A 20,190-nucleotide genomic window follows, 5' to 3' on the forward strand; every position below is an offset into this window, starting at 1 on the left:
CAGCATAACTGATAATGATATATGTTTATTGGTTTTAAAAAAAGAGTTTATAGAAGTGTAAGAGTCACAAATCTGTACAAAAACAGCAAAATATGTAGGTGGGTATGGTGGTCATTAGAGAAATATTGAGACCCTTTTATACAACATGTAATAATATGTACACTTGCACTGACTGTGCTCATTATTCAGTGTGCTGTACAAATCTAATCTGAATAAAGAGTTTATTGACTGTAATTTCTACAAGTGATACAAACTTGCTTTTGTATTTAGTATATGTTTTCAATGCCACACATGATAGGCTTTGTATATAATTGTATCTCCTTGTTGACCCTCTCAGTTTCACACTTGGTTTTCCTTAGCTACTGAAACTTAACAGGTGACCTCCAATTAAACCTAGTAGAAGTGTTAGTAAACCCATAGGTGCTGAGAGAGGTTAGTCAGACTTTCTTTTAGTAATAAGAGTTCAAATGCGAGTGGGTGCCTGGATGACGGGGCATTGGTGAGCTGGGATACACCACCCCAGTTGCTGAGTTCCAGGAGGTGGAAGGTGTCCCAAAATAGTTCCCAGAATACATGGGCATAGGGCCAGAGTGTCCGCTCACGAAGTTCACTTTAGGCTGGTGGCTATGGTAAGCCTGAATATATGATACGTCCTGCGGAAATTTAATCATGTTGCCCTCTGTTGGATGGTTCTGGTGTGCTTGGGAGATGCCCTGGAAGTCAAACTTATAGGCATAGCGCTTGCCATGCACCTTGGTCATGATGTTCTTGTCATAGTAGTAACGGAGTGCGCGACTCAGCTTGTCGTAGTTCATGTTGGGCTTGCTCTTGCGCTCACCCCAGCGCTTGGCTACTTCGTCCGGGTCGGTCATCTTGAACTCACCGTTGGTGCCCTCCCACATTATGATGCTGCTGTTGGAGCTGTCGGAGAGCAACTCCAGCAAGAACTGCCAAAGCTGGATCTGACCCGAGCCTACACGTGGTGAATGGGAAAGCCTGGCAGTTATGAAAAAGCCTCTGATACTGCAGAGATTATCTTTATAAGTAAAAATATAACAATCTGCACAAATATACCTAAAAAGTATCAGAGTATCAGACCCAAAAATAAGCAAAATGCCTGATAAACATTCTACTGCCTTTTAACAACTTTTAAACGTAAAAGTTGTTAAAAGGTAGTAGAATGTTTATCAGGCATTTTGCTTATTTTGGGGTTATTTTGTACATCTGATGATAAATCTCTGATAAGCTTCACACAGCCTGCACTATTTGGAAATCTCCAAAGGTTTAAAACTATGAGAGGATGTGGTGGTGCTCAGTATGCAAACATAGGCATGCAGTGTTTGTCGTAAGCACCATAGCTTCTTTAGGAAGCACACTTGTAACTCACTGGCCACAGACAGCAGACAGGTGTGATGCAAAATGAAATCCATTAAAAATTCAGTGACAGTATGATCATATAAAGATTTTAGATGATCAAGAGTTTTGTCTTAAATATATAAGAATATTATCACTACCAGTCATCAAAATCAAAACCGCTGCAACTCTCTGTGGCATAAAGTGAAAATAAAACAAAAAATATATGTGCCCAAAAAAATGCCATTTTTACTCATGCACTCGTGCAACTTTTGTGACGTGACCTTGGTGCATGTTGTGCATGGGAGCAGAATGTGGGTTGACCTGCCATTTACCGAAAAGACTGTGAGAGCTAATAGAAGGCAGCATACACCAACTGTGTTTGGCTATTTCTGGTCTGGTGTTGATAGGTTTGAGATCTGGATGAAAAACAACTGGACAAGTTGTGTCATACTAGTCTCAGAACTTAAGCCATGAAATCATTTTGGTGTTTTTGGAATACCTTATTACTTTGGGTTCAAGTTGGGTTTGTCTTGTTATGTAAAATGTGCCATTTGTTAATAGTATAAGATCACATTCATTGGAAAGAGGCTATGTTTTCCCTTTCCACTGCTTGCCATGTTGGTTTTCATGAACTATTGCATGTATCATAAAATGCCACTTTCACCAGTCAGTTGATAGCCTAACCTCTTTTGGCAGTATAATATCTGAAAGTCTTTACCTGGATTTGCAAGTCGGCTGCTGAGTGAACTGAGTGTTTGGTAAGGGTCTAAAAACAAAAGAGTAGTTAATATTCAGATGGGTTTGTTTCACAACTAAGTGCCTGTCTGTTGTATTCATAAGAATAGTTGAGGTAGAGTCTTGTTCACCTGGAGCGAGCCTCGGTGGAGGTTCTGTAATCCTGCTATTGTGCTGCTGCTCTACTGGAGAACCTGTAAGCAAACAACAGGCCCTTAACAGCAAGTACTTTTTCCCCTGGTTGTTAGCATAATAAATATCTACAAAATGTCCACATAGCAATTATGCCTGTAGTGCCATTGCACTATAATGCCTAGTAATTCTTGTTCATTTAGATGAACTGGGGCAACATATCAACTCTGCCTTCCTTAAATATACCTGATGCTGTTTGTAATCATGATACCTGACATCTATAATGACTGATATGTTTTTAATCTTCATTGTCTCTATTGAGGAAGTGTAGGGGAGTAAATCCATATTAGGAATAAACATTCTTGTTTTACTAGGAGGTTTTGTGGCAGTGTTTTTCTCCTGTCCCTAGCCATTTCTAAAAATGTCACCAAATTGTCCCATCTGATAGATCTCTGAAACTTCTTGAATTGCAGTGTGATCATGGCAAAGAACCCAGTTTCTCTTCTCCACATTTTGAAGTCTTATTAACTTAGTAAAAAGTACAATTTATAATGTATCCCATGCAACCAAATATTGCGTCCTGAAACCTTGGTAAAATCATTATTTAGATTAGACATCCTTCTAGATGAAAGCAGAAAGAGGTGTGTCTAGCCCCTGCGTATTGCAGGTGACCTGCGCACAACCAGTGACCTCTGTGGGTGTTTTAGAAATGCTGTACCTTTAGTAATTGCTGGCATGGCACTTGATGACCAACTGTTTCTTCTGCTGATCTCCTCATAGCTGTTTTCTGCACCAAGACATAGTGAGATAAGAGGAGTTAACCAAGGGAGATTTTGCAGGAAGAGGAGGGCTGTGGGGATGGGGTCTGTCATGAGAGGAAGGAAGTGTTACATTAAAGACCCTGGAGAAACAACGGTGGACAGAACAAAGCCCACAGCAAAATAGGCCAAGGAGGACCAAAGATGACCCTCTGTACCTTGGGTTGAGTGTCCTTTTGTTGTAGTCAAATCTATTTGCCATAAAATAGCCAATTGTGTCCTAACTGAGTACCCATACCCAATTTCCTGTCCCCATGCAGCTGTTTCCTGTCTGAAACTGCAAAAATGTAGAAGACTTTGGAAAGTTTGAATTAATGTTACTCTTGAGTTTCAAGACACTGCTTTCACAGTACTTCTCAGCACCTTGTTCTAAATCAGTGCAGGTTTTCATTACCTTTGCTCATGATAATAATGGTGTGAACAAATATACTGTTCATCCAGGGGAACCCGACCCATCACAAGGAGGCAGAGATTAGCTCCACACATGGTATAATACATGTATAAAATTATAAAATTCAGAGGCTCAAGAAATAAACAGATTAAGATTATTAGTTTAGGGCTGAAATGAAACTCTGCAGGGTGGTATATCTTCAGGCAGAGGCTTGAGCAACAGCCACTTTGAACATTCTTTTAAAAATCATTTTTTTAAAGTAATAAATGCCTCAGCTTTGTATCTGCCTTTTATGCAAATTTTCAGTAGGCTTTTGTATGTGTGCTGACTTACCCACTTTAACCTGTAGTCTGGGTTGTGGCTGTGTGTTGGTTGGGGTGGTTGGATACGAGAAGGTAGGACTACCTGCAGGATGAACAGCAGCAGTATAAATATATCTGTACAAAACTTTGGTTTTCTGGCCTCAGATGTGGCTGGTACATGCTATAGATGTAGCAGAAAAACTGTGCAGTTTGGGAGGTTTCATATATATATTACCTTTCTCATACCCAAGGTTGTTGTACAAATTACAAAAAGTGACCATCAAAACATTAGTTTCAGTACCCAAGTTATTCTGATTCAGAATTAATGATCTGTAAATAATAAAGGCAGCTGTTTAAGCTAAAGTTTAAGCCATACTATATCAGGTAGACATCTTACTTTGCCGGAGGTAGTTGAGGTGTGAAATGAGGATGTCTGTGTTATAGATAGACGTCATGCGCATCATGTCTTCCTTGGTCATCTTACAGAGTGCTTTGCCATCCAGTGGGAGGAACAGGGACACGTCCACATCCACCAGACTGTATTCCTTAATCGCCCACTCCACCCACTGTCGTACATGGTCCTGTGTCCACACCTCGGGATCTGACACAGGAAACAATGATGAGGAAGGATAGGAAGACTCTGAGCTAGTGGATGTTGAGACACTTATGTTTGATTTTTTAAAAACTATGAAAAAAATGTAATCTGTTGGCCTGGCTATGAAACCTTTTACTGGGAAGGTTTTCTGTGGCTGTAGCATGTGACATTAACCTTTTGGCCCATCTTGGACGCTGTCTGTGTTTCTCATTAATGGTGGAGACATTTCCGAGTATAGTATTAGAGTAGTTCTATTAAGCAGCCTTGGTGAGTCACATGTAAATAATACCTGATATCCACTCTCTGACACAGCCTGTACAGTGACTCCATTTTTCTGTCCTTAAAAAATGACGTCACCAAACCGTCAACATTGTCCTTGAAAGACTATTCAGTATCCTGTTGTGTGTGAGTAAGAATAAAACCCTTAGTCAGTGTGGCATGGCCTAATGTCCACTATACATCACAATTTAAACAGTTCCTAATGAATCAGTCATTCCAGGAACATCAACCATAGTTTTCCATGTTTCCAAGAAACTCTTGCAAGTGGACATATCCTATGAGAGAAAATATGGTGGCATAAAGCAGTCTCCCATCTTCCAAGAGCTGTTGGAGGTCAGCCAATACTGCCCTCTCAGTATGTATCTACATGAGACTGAATCCCTAGTAATCACACAAAAAAGTAAAGAGTCCCTCTCCGGCAATATGTTTATGTATCTGCTGCATTTGTATTTATTTCTGGTAATAAAAGTCTATTTTAAAATCTTGTAGAATAAAATAAAAATTAAATCTATACAGTTATTGGCCTACTATTAAAAGTAATTATGAATTTAAGCCTTAAAATTACTCAGCGTGAAGACAGGCACATGAAGGAAATGGATGAATGTCATGCTTAAAACAGCCCCTCCCATTTACAGCTCACACGGTACCACTGACCTGCCACTCTGCTCCACATAGAACATCTACTTCCTCTATGATGCAAGGGCCTGTGGTTAAGGCATGCTTACCAAATATCTGCCTGTATGTCTAAGTGACGCAGTGTGTGTTTGGTGTGTTTGTTTGCAACCAACTTTCTTTATCTCAGTGACCTTCAAAACCATATCATCAGGTTACATCTACTAAAAGAAATTTGTGGTTTTATGGCATTTTAGACCAAGCAAGCTATAAAAGAAGTGACTGAGAATCTCTTTGGGCTGTGAGTAGTGCATGATGGGATGCTACCCATTACCCTCTTTTTGACACTGAAAAGAACGTCCTGCCTGACACTGAGTAAGAAATTCCAAGGCACTCAGGTGACGGCGGATCGGGCCGAGAATCCAGATGTAGTTGTCAGTATTCCCACCTGCTGGAACAATCACCCTCTTCTCTTCAGTGGTGCTGCTGGGTGGCGTGGCAGACTGAGGGCTTGTGCGTGGCTCCGGGTATGAGGCCTGGTAGGGCAACTGTGCTCCATCGGTGCTGCTAATGTGGCGGCTGCGTCTTGTCCCACTGCACTCGACCGGAGATTGCCGACTGGAACAGCATTGCAAAGGCAGGACGGCACCCAGCAACTGTTATGCATGTTTATATATTGCTTTAGCCAGGACTTCTAATTGCTCTGTTTCTATTTATTAATTTATTTGTATTCATTCATTTCCTCTCTTTGTACATTTTGCATACTAATTAATTTAATGCTGTTGTCTTGGATACTCTAACACACAAGGTTTCTGATATCATGTACTGGGTTGAGCCATATTTTAGATTTTGTAATTCAAGTTCTACTGTGTATTACAGAATGAAGTAACAGGTAAAACAAATCCACTTTCAAAATGCTGTGTTGTGTTCCAAAAAAATCCCCACATGCATCAAAAGGGGTAATATTATCACTGCAACACTATAATAAAAGACCTTCACATACTAGCTCATGAAGGACTAGGAACACGTTATCATAAGTTCTTAGTGTATCATTAAGGGATTATTTAAAATGTTTGTATATATTAAATTACTTAAAGAATCACAGCACACTGCATTCAATCATCACTGCATATGGATATGTGTTTTCTCCCACCTGGCTCCATTGATGTGTTCAGCTCTCTTTGTAGGGTTAGAGGTCCCTGTGGCTGTCCAATCAGGCTCGGTGGACTCAGAGCTCTCCTCTGACCCCTGCCGGAACACACCCTGCACTGGCGATGTGATCTCTCCCTTCATGTGCATGGCCTGGGCACTGCCGAATGCTGGCTCGAAAATGGACTGGTCCTCACTCACCACCGACAGGGCTTCCTACCACACATACCAAGAACAAACAACTTTGGTACTGAATTGGGCTGATATTCATGGTTTAAAGGTGTGATCAGTATATGTTAGGACAAAATTTCTAAACAATTTTTAGAGCATGCTCATTTTGGCATTGTTAGTCTCTTTCCTTATTAAGAGTAAACCATATTCCTCCATGTCATTGAGATTAGCTGGGCAGGGCCCATTTATTGGCTTAAAATAGCTTAACAGGAAATTCAGAAACAGCGCTACAGTCACCCCCAAGAATAGCACTTAGCATTCTCTGCTAACAGAAACTGCGGTAAACATGCACATTTGAAGTAAGAGTGGGAATTCTGTTGGCACTCTTATACTGGCAGTACTCGATAATTCGACTGCCAGTGCTACTGATCATCTTTAGCATGAGTGAATACAGAGCTTGTTATGGGGAGATTGGCAGTGCTAGGATTCCTTCTGAAAGGTGCCTAAGACCTGCTCTTGAGTCAAAGGATTGTATGAGAGAGTCTTTATAATTCAACAAAGAACAATGTGGGGAGTAGTCTCAACTTCCCAACAATACTGACTCGAACAATTTTTGCAGTACGAAACCATTTGTTAGAGGATTATTCTGATTCACTGTGAGGTTTATCAATGCAGGTAAGAGATTTTCTGATGGAGGAGAGACCTTCCTGGAAGAAGTAATAAAGAACAGACACTACGGTGATTAATTAATTCTGCCACTTGAAGCTCCTACCTCACAGATGCCAAACACTCATGTTGAAATAACGTTTCACTATGTGCCTTGAAGCAGGTCCAATCTAATGCTTTAGTTCTGTGTCACCAGATGGAATTATTCAGTTTTGCTGTGCTAAGGGCCGGATAACAAAATCTTATTATATCAATCTGGTCTGGATTTATAGTTCTAACAAGGAATCTTCATTACATTTTGTGTGTTTTATGGATAATTAAGGTTGTTACCAAAGTGAAGTCTGTGAGGTAAAAGTTCTAAATCTTTGTTTTTTGCAGTTTCTTTGAAGATGGTATTTAGTATGCCAACATTAGACTTAAGAGGTGCTTTATATATTCAAATGTATATGAGTGTTTGTGCATGAGTGTTTGTGTTAATGCGTATGGGGTTATTTGGAGGGGTTGGGTATTGTCTTTGGAGCTCAAATGCGTCATTGCTCAGCTTTTTTGGTGGCTCACAGGAAACCTGTCCCCCATGTGCAGTGAAACCTTTTGGCTCAGGCCAGGGGATAGGAAACTGGGCAGGGGAGAGGCATGAGGGTCATTCAGGGCTGAAAAACAGTTTTGTAAGCTTTGAGGAGGGGGTGTCAGGAGTCTGGGGTCACTGGCCAAGGAAAAGGCAACCTTGCTCAACAGATGAAATGTTTAAGTACTCTAACTTCATTCAGTCGGTACCAATTTAGACACAACCAATTAAAACAATGTTGGTTGATTTGCTTTGTTTTTAAACTGATGTTATGGTTGGTTCTATTGCTGTTATATCTGTCTATATGTAGTCTGAGGCACTCAAAAATTACTAATGACAGAACAAAGGGAAATGTGATTTCCAGAAATGTGCTACTGCACAGTACAACTAGATACATTGCTTCACCACGCCTTTCCCTTACCAATTTAAAACAAGTATTTGACATTTTATTTGAAAGATTATCTTAGACTTCAAAAGCAATTCAATTTTACTAGTTTTACCACTTGGTTATTTAAAAAAAATAAAATGTTAAAATATTTAAAATGTTTAATAAGTAAATTTAAGTCCAAGGTTTTAAAGAAAATGTAAAGTAAAAGTAAGTTAGTAAGTAAAACCTCTAATAACAATAGTGGGTAGTGCTACATCCAAACATTTTTGGGTAACTCTGTCTCTAAGAACATCATCACCATGTGTAGAGTCAAATTACCCTGCTCATTCAGTCTATACTCTGATCATATCTTACTGTGCCAGTAGACCACCCATCTGATCCACTTCCCCACTCTCACCCTGCCAGTCACTGTGCCCAAACCAGCAATTACTTCAGAAAGCAGTGCACTTCTTGCTCCTTCAGTAAAGTTTTACATGCATGCTGAATGGCATAAAACAGGCCAGAAGAGAAGTGAAAGTGAGCTGGCCCCATGAGAAGGGCCAGGGAAACTTGTGTTAAAGGTTACTGTGCTGCAGGCTGCTTTGGTTCCTCCGTGCCCCTCCCTCTAGCTTACCTGCGTGAATGAGTGCTGGGCTAGCCAAAAACATGGTAACTGCAACAGCCGTAACAGGCATACAAGAGAAACCGATAAGTAAAAGGACTTGGTGATGTTCTTGAACAAAGCTCCCTACAGCCGAGAAGATGTGAACTCACACTTCTGCATGATCATTAGCTGGGTTTTGTTTGTTTGTCTTTTGCTGTTTATTTTGCACTTAAGTTGACAGACAATAAAAGATTACATATCTCCAAATAAAGTGCTGGCAGATACTAAAAAGGGATTTATCCAAGTATCATCAGGCCCATTTGTCTATGGCTTTTATTAGTGCTGGAATAGTTGTGCTTCTGTACCTAAATTCTGCTTGCTGTTGACCACAAATATATATATGCACATACACGTGGGACACACAGACACACGTTCTCTCTCTATGCTCTTTCTCGCGCTCTCTCTCGCAGTGTGGTGAACTTGCATACTTAGCTCAGCTCTAGCCACCAATGCCACAACTGACTTCCTGTTCAATGAGTTTCATATCTGTTGCTGTTTATGTGGGACTAAACAGACTTGCTGCAGCAAACACGGCTTGCACACGTTCTGCAAAATAAATTCAGGTTGAACTTAAAAAGATTTAACTCATTCTCCTCCTACCAGGAACTCTGGCCAGCACTGAAGATTTACGCTATTGTGCGGGATTTAAATTTGTTTTCCGTTTGCTCAGGCATCAAAGCGCATGCTTGTTTCAAAGAGTGCATGTTTGTAAATTAACTACAGTGCAAGTTATCGTGAAACCAGCACTTTATAATTTCGCCCATTTTAAATATAAAACCACTATTCATTGATCCACAGTTCAGTTCAGTTATATAGTTACTTGTTTTTTTGGAGCATTTGCCGCTGTATTCCATTGTATGATACTAACTCTATAAAAGTTTGATGTTTCGGAGATATGCTCCCCGTTATAACGTCATTAACCACCACTATATTTGGACATGCCTCCACGTTTGTTGTAGCTATATGACAGAACTGAATTTAGAAGACAACGGAGCATTTTTTGATTTGGTTTTGCCTGTGTTTTAAATTGTTGCTTTTCTTGTTTCTTATTTTCCCAGTATGCATGTTTTATTCCACATGAATCAGTTACGTCTGCCTTTTCACGACGTGAAGCTCGGCACCGTGATAAGATAGAATTGTTATAACTAGGTAACTAGAACAACTAGAATTGTTACTGCAATAACTAATTATTTTGTGATAAACTCACTTAGTGAACTAAACTCATTATTTTGACAATGACCAGCGAGATAACTGCAGCAAAGACTGATTATTTATGTGATTGTTGTTTATAAAGTATAGATAATAGAAATAATAAAATGTAACGTGGAGTCATATTTTGTACATACGTGTGTAAAATAAAAGTGGAGTTTGACATTCACAATTGGTTTTAGTAGCTAATGGCATTTTAGAAATGTAGTATGCTATTGGAAAATATCCAAAACATTGCACCAGTATTTTGAATTTCAGGGTTTTGGTGCAGTTCAGACATGGTTATTTGGGGCACCTTCCATCTTGTTTTTTTGGACTGCAAAAAAAAAATTATGTATTACTGAGACATAATTAAAAGGATTGGATAGCTATGTGCCTACCCTACTGGCTACCATGCACACTGCTCTGAAATTTCAATAAGGCTCCTCTTATCCACTAGTTATTTTCCCACCAACGATTACTGAAAACTGATCCATAAATGAATGCTTGTACAGGTGTATTTGGCATGATGGTTATATTTAGACACCCAAAACACCCCCCCCCCCCACCCCCTTTCTGCTTGAAAACAAATTGATGTTAAATACAATGGTGTAGGCCTTATTGGACACCGAGAAACCGAGCAACGTGAGCTTATAGTAGCAACTATGGGACATGATTTTTAGAGAGAGAGAGAGAGAGAGAGAGAGAGAGAGAGAGAGAGAGAGAGAGAGAGAGAGAGAGAGAGAGAGAGAGAGAGAGAACAGGGCGTTACAGGGCGTTTTTAAGTAGTTTTATTTCATATTGTTATGCTGTTCCTTTCAAAGGGATGCAGACATTTGTGTGTTAACTTGCCGCACTTTTTCAAATAGGCCTACTCTTGTGATTGTTGGCCTTCCATTAGCCTGTTTAGATATGAGAAAGCAGAAGTTGTCGTTGAGCCATGCTGATTTTGCAAATAGACATGCAGCTGCGCCTTGAGCTGCAAAAAACACTGTGGTTTTCGCAAGTTTTTAATCAGTAACATCGGTGTACAAGCTCAGAAGTGGCGGTTTGATACAGGACCCACATTTCAGAGCATAGGCTCACGGAACGTTGGTGATATGTGTGGAGTGTGAGCACGTTTTTGGTCGATTATTGTACAAATTTAATTGAAATGTTGAACAATGCATTGGCAGCCGACATCCAGAGTCTTAATTTTGTAAGTCTTTGTTGCCTTATTCGCATGGAGGGAACGGAAGTGTGTGCGGAAAGTCTGAGGTTTGAGACAGGAAGCCTGTTCGAGTTGAGATAACGACACCTGACAAGCGGCCGTGCCTGCCTGTTGAAATCATTCCTTAAAAAACTCAGTCAACCATGGAGTAACAGACATTAGCGAGGAATGGTTCCAATACACAACGTATCATATTCCAAAAACTGAAAAAAATCAAGTTAGTAGTCATATAAATACGCACAAATCATGTTTTCCGATAAACACCTTTTCCGCCATGAGGAAAGAACAGATAACGCTTAACTGCTCAAATGAGCAAAAAAAGTACTTTCTGAAGATTTATTTAGAAAATATCATATTCCCTTAATTTACTGACATATGTATCCCCAAAACAGCCAGTTGATACCTAAAGTTTGTGTCACTGAACACTAAAACACTAGTTTTAATTTAAATTCTACTGTACCATATTACATGGAGGTGAAAAAATACAAAAACATTTTAAACCAAAGTCGCCTCTATCTGCAATCAACACAAGCGCTAGTAACAGTGTATTGTGTCCTATTATCATTGTCAAATTGGTTTTTTTTCAACAAGCCTATTACTTTAGATCTAAAACATGTGAACTACACTATAGTTAATGATTGGATTATTTACTGACAAATAATTCTTTTTCATTCATTAATATCAGCGAACAATATAAAACAATTTTATTCGATAGCCTTAATACACACTTTTTTTCGTAAAGCAAAAACGTTCAAAAATATAATAATTTCAGTCTATTTTTTTTCATTCGAAAGGCAGAATGCCTGCTAGCGTATTTTGCTGAGCTGCATTTTACATAATAAATCATACTCCCTAAACTTCTTGAATATTGTGTACGTCGCAGTAACAATTCAAACCAAGAAACAGGGTAGCTCGAGGACAGTAAACACAGAATATATATATATATATATATATATATATATATATATATATATATATATATATATATATATATATATATATATATATATATATATATATATATATATAGATATAGATATATATATATATAGCCTACATGAAAGCGCTTTTACCAGTTCCCATCAGTGGCATTGCCTAGAAAAATATAGATATTTTAAGAGCTCCTATTAATTGCGAAGGACGTTTTACAGCATGATGCTCATATACGAGTAATTGAAAATAAAATACAAATACCGGACGAATTTCGTTCCTTTTCAGTATTTCCATAGTATTCCAAGTTTATGGCGCCAGAACCACCTGCCACGCGCGCTCTGCGCCATAAAAGTGTAATGTTTAAAAATCGTCACTATTTCCACGCTGATATTTGCTGCATTTTTCTTCCTTATGGTAATCCCGATAGTGTATTTTTAGCAAACTGCTAGCCACTTTGTTCATCGAGATTGTTAACCAGCTGCTGTAACTAGCACAGTAGGGTGAAAAAGGAAAAAATCATAAGGAATCACAAGTTCCTGCATACCCTTTCTTGTGCGCCCTGGACACCATTTCGTTTTAGTCTAAAAGTTGTAGTGGTTTCTTGTGTTATTAAAGAGCCGACATTCAACCACGAACGGGAAGGAAGAGGAAATTTTGTACAAGAAGGAAAGAGTGGGGACCTGCATCACCGCCTTGCCGCTCTCATTTAGAAAAAGAGTCGAGCTAACCGAGACAGTGGGTGGCTGCGCACTCGCTACTCATTTTCAGAACAGACAATAAACCAGATCAAACGCCTACCTTAATAGTACAGTCCATTGTAGTTTTCTGTATAGTTCATGTAGAAAGTTTAATTGAGTACTTTAGCTGTACAGACCCAGCTACTTTATCCCCGCGTGAAACGCATCGACTCGTGTGCACAGGCGCATTCAGTCGGCGCAAACCATTGCTACAAAATTTTCGCTTAGACCATAACCGGATGGCAAGTTTTTTTTCTCTCTTTTAGCTCTGCTTTCTAAAATTGGGAAGTGAAGTCACACAGAAGCCTCTCGCTCTCTTTTTCTTATTTGCGAATTGATATTGCTCTAATTCTTCCGTATAGTTGCTAAACTACTGTGCTTTGATTGAAATCAACTAGTTGAAATTAGAATTATGCTTTCAAGTCTCACAGAGGTATTAGAGCTGAATTAGAGTGTTTGTGAGTGAAGCGGCATCAATGTTAACCATTTTCACCTCTATATGTGTTGCTTTTAAGATAAAGATCTACAAGCCCTCATATGATAACTAAGTCATATGTATGCTATGGTCTTCGCTTAACAGATGTTGGTTTATCCGAGTTACAATTAAAAGAGTTTATTCGCCTCACAGTCCGCCCTTGTTGTTCTGTATATTTCAGAAATATTTCATTTTAAAAATATTGACATTAAATATAACCCAGGAAGTTACACCTTAAGCCAAAGGTTTCCCATCATACTGCGAAAAGAATCCCTACATGGGTACAGATAACGATTATTTTCGCGCCAAATGATTATTTGACGGAAAGTTGTGTCATATTATACGTTATTACAGATTGTTCATCATAATCACAGCAAACACTTATTATATTTTTAATTTCCTTAGGGCTTTCTGACTTGGCTATTATTTGGCTATTTCTAAGTCATGGGTGTTGAATTGAATGGTGCAGTACTCAGTAGTCGTATTCTTACACGAAAGCCGCGCGTGTTAATTCACCACTGTGAAACCAAGTTTAAAAAATCTCAGTCTAAATCACACATTCTAATTAAATCTACGGATTTTCTTTTTTAATATCGAATACTGTTTATTATATATATAAATCGTTCAGCGTCCAATACGGTCTTCATAAAGGTTTTGTACACTGAAAAAGTTCAATAGTATCCCAAATGGTTCAATTGGTATCCCAAATGGTTTCCCAGTTGAGGGGTGTGGGGTGGTCTCGTGTAATCCGACTCTGATTGTAGCCTCTTCGGCCAACAGGAGTCTCAATCACGACTCGTGTCTTCTACACTGTGCACGAGCTGGTAACTAACTTTTCCAGATGTATTTTTTCTGCGCGTCGGAGGAAAGTGGCTAGAGGTGTTTGTTTATACAAGGCCCTTGGGTTGGCCTTATCTACCCAAACCACTCACGCCGTGATTTCAAGACTCCTTGGTTTGTAATTTTACGGGCTATTGTTCTCTTGAATGGCTTTTAAAGATAGGCTACCAGTAATCCTGATTAAAGACGAAATAGTTCTAACGGCCCCATTTCTATCGTCTAGTATGGCTTTGCATTTCTCTCCTTAGATTCCTTTACTCAGTTGCTCATTGTTGAGGTATTATCAGTATTGCCAGTCAGCCTGTAATAACTTTTAAATAATCTGTTTATTCGTCTGCTAAAATGTTTTGAGGTCAAATCTGAGGTCAATTCACATTCACGTCTAATGCTTTAAATTCATAATAATTTCTGTGTATCAGCACACACCATTTATTTAAATATTGATGGGACCACACAGTAATAAAGAAATTGCTTGATTTATTCAAGTGTTATTTCAGCAGGGTTTTTTTGTTTGTTTGTTTGTTTGTTTTTTGGTTTGGTTTGAATGTTTTTTCTCTGAACAATGATTTATTCAAAATGTTATCAATATTGTTTGACCGCAAATAGATGTGTTGTAATTAGGCCTGTTGTCTCTGGGAAAATGTGAATGGTTATTTTAATAAATGGTCGGTTCATAGGCCTAAGTAGTCTACGTTTCATTCTGTTCTCCTCCGGTTACACAACATCGCCAGGTGTTGCCCATATTTTCGGTATGCCTATGCTGTTTAGGTAAATCTTGAAATAAGGCCCGCCCACACCCTTCCATTTGTCTATCTTTTGAAAATAATTAAAGTTAAGATACTACAATTATAATGTAAACAAAAACAACAATAATAATAAGTGTTACGTTTGATTACTTTATGATCCTTCAAAGTAATATACAATGATAAGAAAGATGTATTTTAGAACTGATTCTACTTCACATTATGTATTTTCTTTTTTACTGCTTTATGAATGAAAAGCTAAAAAATCTGTGTTCGTGACTCCTCTCTGACGTCATGATGTGTAAAGGGGCCTTCAGTCACGAAGCAAAGCGCATTCCTTTGCAGACTCACCCGCACATATATGGACACGCCCCTTCGTGTGCTGCCTCTTTATAACGGAGCGGAGTATCGCACCAACAGTCAACAAATTTTAAGGCAGCACGCAAGCCTGTAGTAAACCCCCAGCCTTCGAAATCTAAGGTAAGTTCAGATTTTTATTCTATGCAGAATCGATGTTTTTATTATATATGACATTTTTGAACTGTAAGTTTCTGACACTTTCTCTCATAATTAGTGTAGAATTCTAAAAAAAAAAAAAAAAAAATTGTTTTTTTTTTTTTAAATAATGGATAACTAATGGCTATTCTGAACTCTGTCAAAATTGATTGTATTCCTCATCTGGACTTTACTTATCACTTCTTAATTGCTATATTCTTTAACCAGTGTTTAAGGCAAATTTGTAGATGATAAAATCATGTACAAAAATTGTCCCTAGATGGAAATGTATCAAGCTGCATATTATACTGAAGACTTCAGAACTCAGGAGGTTCCAGGAAATTTTGACTTCAGTTTATATGGTAATAATCTAATTTAATATTTAAAATCTTAAACTCTTAATCTAGTGTTTCTCTGGCTGTCTTTCTCAACATTTGTATTTTACACTCTTCTTGTTAATGTGACTGATTGATCAGGTGCTTGTATTTGTAACATTCTTATTTGCTGTATCCTTGTGGGAAAAGATTGTTGGATTTTGTTAGATTTAGGTATTTCTCCTCTCAAATTTCCTGAGTCTGTGTGCAAAACATTTCCTCTGGCCTTCAACTGCAAACTACAATCAAAGAAGCCCTGTCAAAAAAAAGACCCTCAGAAGTGGACCTTGACATCTTGTTTGCTTGCACTAATTCATCGCTCGTCAGGAAAAAGAGGCTGTTAGGATACATGTGTGGACCCAGTGAGGAATGTCCAAACTAGGGTGCAGAAACAAGAGGTGGTCAGGTTAAAGATACACCTTTTTTTTCTCTCTCTGCTCCCTCCCTCTTTTCCTAATCCTTTCCTCCAGACTTCCTCCTCAAACGGATTTAGCACCCCCTCTCCTCCCCTTTTCATCGTCCCTATGTCCCAGAGCCTCAGCCTGCTTCCTCCCTGTCCAGCCCAGTTTAGACTGGGGGAAAGCTTGCTGTAAAGGGTGGGGCTGCTCCAGAACAACGAATATGACTCCATTTTCTCACTGAGATTTGTACAAGTCCTGGTTTTTTTTTGGTTTTTTTTTTTTGCTGAACTGTGTTCAAAGGGGTGCTTAGGTCACAGTGGTTTTATAATCCCTATTCTGCTTAACATTTTGGTTTTGCAGTGCCCTCCACCACAATTTGTCTTGTTACTGTCACCACAGACTTGGTCATTATGGATCTGTACCCAAACATTTGTAAAGCTGCTTTTTGACCACACAAATTGTAAAAGCACTATATAAATAAATCTGATTTTCACTTATACATAGGCTGAACCAGAGGTTATTTGCAGTATGGGCTATAGCTTCTCTTGAACTGATTAATTTTGATATCTCTGATAATGTACCCACAGACTACAATGGTGAAGACCTGTCCTTTTTGTTAGACAGCAAAGGACCTGCCCAAACGCAGTACACAGACACTTATGGAGAACTGCAGAAGGAGCACATGAACAGTTCCAAAGGTGAGCAGTAAAGTGAGAAGTTCACTGTGTCAAAGCAGGGAAAAGATGCAAGTGTTGCAGTGCTAAACCTGGCCTCCCATTCTATCCAGCTCAGCATTAAAGAACAGTGTAATCATTGCAGTCTAATGCTGAATTAATGAATTCACCTATGCAATTTCCTCTCCTAGTTCATTCTACTGATCCTGGCTTATTTCATCTAGACTCCTATCCAGAGTTTAATGGCTGGGCAGCATATACTAATGGTAGGTATCACTTTTTTAACCATTTGAAAACAGTCCATTGGGATTTCTTAAAAGTGTTGAAAGTCTCTTTTGCTCTATACAATTGTCTTAAACTGCAAACTAGTCACCATGAAGATATTCCAAGATTAGTGCTCCTATTGATAAGTTTCTTTCAAGATGAATCATAATGGTTCAGAGCTTTACAAAAGGTGTAAAAGTCCTTACTACAAGCTTTATGTAGATGAATATATATGAGCCATGCCACGCTATGACTAGACTCCAGCACCATTGAGATTTAGCCATTGATAGGATTGAGAACTAAACACATCCTTTTCCATTTTAAACTGACAGTACAACAATCATAGTTCCATGACTATGAATTAGTTAAATGAATAATTGACTAACTTGGCCAGCAAAGCACTATTCTATCTGCTACAGTCACTGATAACCAAAGTAATCTTGATGGTGAAACTGTATCTTAAACTACCGCATAGACACAGATATTACATATTACATAAATACATATATGACAACATCTGTTGTAAAAAGCGCTATATAGATATATTTTGAATTTTGATTTTGATATTACATGAGCTATGATATGAGTTTCCATTGAAACTTCCACTATAGGTAATTAGGATTGTATATGTATCGATGTATCATAGTATACCTTTCTGTTCTTAGTTCCAGATGGTATGGAGACGGAGAGACAGCAGGGAGGCTTTCAGGAGTCTGGCACTCAGACATACCAGAACCTGCTGCCTCCCTGTCCCCCATCCCAGAGCAGCCCATTCGGCTCTGCTGTGGATGGCAGTAGCATTTACCAGCCCACAAAAGAGCTCGGCTGCAGTGCAGCATCTGCCTTAGACCACACAGGTAGGAACCACTGACAGGTTGAGTGTCTGCTTCTGAAAGTGGTAATAGTGGTAATTGATCAGCTAACTTGAGCTCAAGTGGTTTACCAAGTGATAGCTGTTAACACATCATGCCATTGAAGAAGGTGCCTAGAAATTTGCTGCATTGCAACAGTAAAATTTTACAAATATTTAAATGTTACATTCTACTTATTTATACCTATGCTAGTATTCATCGTGTGTAACTCATTCATATTTAACAATCTTCTTTGTCTTTGTGGTGCAGGTGATGCAGAGAGGACTTATGGTTTGTTCGAAACAGAAGCACAAAGCAGACCCTCACCTTACTGGTCAGATTACTCTTCCACCAGCTACTACAGTGCGTTGCTGGGGCAACCTCCCTCTTCCTCATCCCCTGTTCCTCAGCCTTCAGAAACCTTCTGCCCCCGTGTGGCCAAGCGGCGTACTGCACCCTCTCAGAGATCAGACAGGGAGGGTGAGCTGGCAGGGATGTCTGCTTACCCAGGTTTGATTTTTTTAGAGTTAAGGATAGCCTAAAAATGGATATCTAATTTTGTCATTGGCATCTTGTAATGGGTCATTCTTTTACAGGATCTGGGCCTATTCAGCTATGGCAGTTCCTGTTGGAGCTTCTGCTTGACTCTGCATGCCATAACTTTATCAGCTGGACAGGAGATGGCTGGGAATTCAAGATGTCTGACCCTGCAGAGGTAAGGAAGTGTTCACAATTCTAGCCTGCAGCTAATGCACCTCTCAAAGTAAGCGAATGCTCAAGAAAGAGCCCATAATGATCATGAACTTTACACTAGCTCTACATTTATACATTGCTGACATTTTGTTTTTTTGTTGTTGATATTGCAACAGCTGACTTATGCTCACCATTTTGCTTGTCATTTAACAGGTAGCCAAGCGTTGGGGCCAATGCAAGAACAAGCCTAAAATGAACTATGAGAAGCTGAGTCGTGGCCTCCGTTACTACTACCACAAGAACATCATCCACAAAACAGCCGGGAAGCGCTATGTCTATCGCTTTGTTTGTGATGTTCAGGGTATGCTTGGGAAGAGTGCCCAGGAGGTCTTGGCCAGTATGAACATCTCACCATCCAACACAGCCTCACCAAGATTAACAGTTGCTGCAAAGTCAGAAGACACAGGTGATCTGTGGCCACATTAGAAGGGTAGGAACCTTCACAGCGCTTTACCAGAAAAGGAAATATTATTGAAGGACTTATTTGGGATTCTAGGGATTTTGTATCCCAAGAGGCTCAAGGGATTTTGCATCTCAAGAACCTATGAAACTGACTTTGATCTGTGGATAGTGGGCATCTATTTGGATTGTTTTGAAAACGTCTGCATCCACAATTAATTGCAGAACTCATCAGCGCTGCTAATAATGGAATCAATTTTTGGTATCTCACTATATGGATGAAAAACTGATGTAAATCATTTCACATAGATGCCTGGGCATTATCCAGTGTCTGTTGATAATAAATGCAATTTGACTTTTTTCCACATGTTTTTCAAAATGTTAGCTACCTCTTTTTATACTGAGACACCTAAATGATGTACTTTATGAACTTTGAATATTACAGTTTGTACTTTGTACTAATTTGCTGTTTCAGCATCAGATTGTGAACTATTGTAAATAAATCGTGGTATAAAATCAAAATATCAATAAGATTATTGATGATCACTCAAGTAATTGGCCGATAATTCAATGCCGAAAGCTGTGGTAGCATCACTAATTTGTTTCAAATTTATTTTGAGGTCAAAATAATTAATGGTTAAAAAATGGTTTAACTAAACAATGGGACGAGGGCTTTGTCTGGGCTACATATTGGTAGACAGCTCAGTCATGGGAGCAGTTTCAAACCAGTATAAAACATTAAATATTTGTAATTATGAATATGTTTAGCAAAAAGTAAAATCTCTCTGTCTCTCTATCACTCACTCACACACGCACAATCAAACAGCCTACACATACATTCAAAACACAAACTGGCATTTTTTTTTAACATCCTTTTTTTTTTAAGTGATGCGGCACAGAACGCTCAAAATAGGCCTCCAGACTAAACATAATGACCTAATCTATGATGTATCCCCGCTAATGAATATCCTGGATTTTGAACCAATCACCCTGGTTTAGAAACAACATGGAGGCTATTTCATTCGGCTTTCATTTGTCATGTTCAGTTTTC

At 38.9% G+C, this 20,190-nt stretch overlaps 2 protein-coding genes across 5 annotated transcripts; one reads left to right on the top strand and one right to left on the bottom strand.

Annotated features, from left to right (window-relative positions):
- Positions 1–9: 9 nt before the first annotated feature.
- On the bottom strand, positions 10–13,087 carry fli1rs (Fli-1 proto-oncogene, ETS transcription factor-related sequence). 3 transcript variants are annotated; one of them, XM_027005329.3, is made up of 9 exons: positions 12,932–13,087; positions 6,374–6,585; positions 5,669–5,838; positions 4,132–4,335; positions 3,766–3,837; positions 2,942–3,010; positions 2,223–2,285; positions 2,075–2,122; positions 10–973 (listed from the first exon to the last, which is right to left on the bottom strand). In XM_027005329.3, the coding sequence occupies exons 1-9, from the start codon at positions 12,947–12,949 to the stop codon at positions 450–452; spliced, it is 1,380 nt and encodes a 459-aa protein (XP_026861130.2). In that variant the 5' UTR covers positions 12,950–13,087; the 3' UTR covers positions 10–449. The 3 variants fall into 3 exon arrangements, with proteins under 3 accessions (XP_026861130.2, XP_081572561.1, XP_026861129.2); XM_081716435.1 differs by lacking the exon at positions 12,932–13,087 and adding an exon at positions 12,678–12,829; XM_027005328.3 differs by lacking the exon at positions 12,932–13,087 and adding an exon at positions 12,395–12,671.
- A 2,183-nt stretch (positions 13,088–15,270) lies between these two features.
- etsrp (ETS1-related protein) lies at positions 15,271–19,499 on the top strand. 2 transcript variants are annotated; one of them, XM_027005273.3, is made up of 8 exons: positions 15,271–15,408; positions 15,704–15,785; positions 16,786–16,896; positions 17,064–17,138; positions 17,802–17,993; positions 18,258–18,497; positions 18,584–18,702; positions 18,894–19,499. In XM_027005273.3, the coding sequence occupies exons 2-8, from the start codon at positions 15,704–15,706 to the stop codon at positions 19,164–19,166; spliced, it is 1,092 nt and encodes a 363-aa protein (XP_026861074.1). In that variant the 5' UTR covers positions 15,271–15,408; the 3' UTR covers positions 19,167–19,499. The 2 variants fall into 2 exon arrangements, with proteins under 2 accessions (XP_026861074.1, XP_081572602.1); XM_081716476.1 differs by having other exon boundaries at positions 16,819–16,896.
- Positions 19,500–20,190: the final 691 nt, after the last annotated feature.

Source organism: Electrophorus electricus, chromosome 1, assembly GCF_041902795.1.
Source record: "Electrophorus electricus isolate QZ-2024a chromosome 1, ASM4190279v1, whole genome shotgun sequence".
Lineage (NCBI taxonomy): Eukaryota > Metazoa > Chordata > Actinopteri > Gymnotiformes > Gymnotidae > Electrophorus > Electrophorus electricus.

Bases quoted from the DNA above. Each gene is read 5' to 3' on its own strand.
- fli1rs (XM_027005328.3), bottom strand. From the start codon at position 12,427: ATGGAAATACTGAAAAGGAACGAAATTCGTCCG. The intron at 6,586-12,394 runs GTATTTGTATTT...TATGTGTGGTAG, and splicing joins AAAGGAACGAAATTCGTCCG to GAAGCCCTGTCGGTGGTGAG. The intron at 5,839-6,373 runs GTGGGAGAAAAC...ATGCTGTTCCAG, and splicing joins GAACACATCAATGGAGCCAG to TCGGCAATCTCCGGTCGAGT.
- etsrp (XM_027005273.3), top strand. From the start codon at position 15,704: ATGGAAATGTATCAAGCTGCATATTATACTGAAGACTTCAGAACTCAG. The intron at 16,897-17,063 runs GTGAGCAGTAAA...TTCCTCTCCTAG, and splicing joins GCACATGAACAGTTCCAAAG to TTCATTCTACTGATCCTGGC. The intron at 17,994-18,257 runs GTAGGAACCACT...TTTGTGGTGCAG, and splicing joins ATCTGCCTTAGACCACACAG to GTGATGCAGAGAGGACTTAT.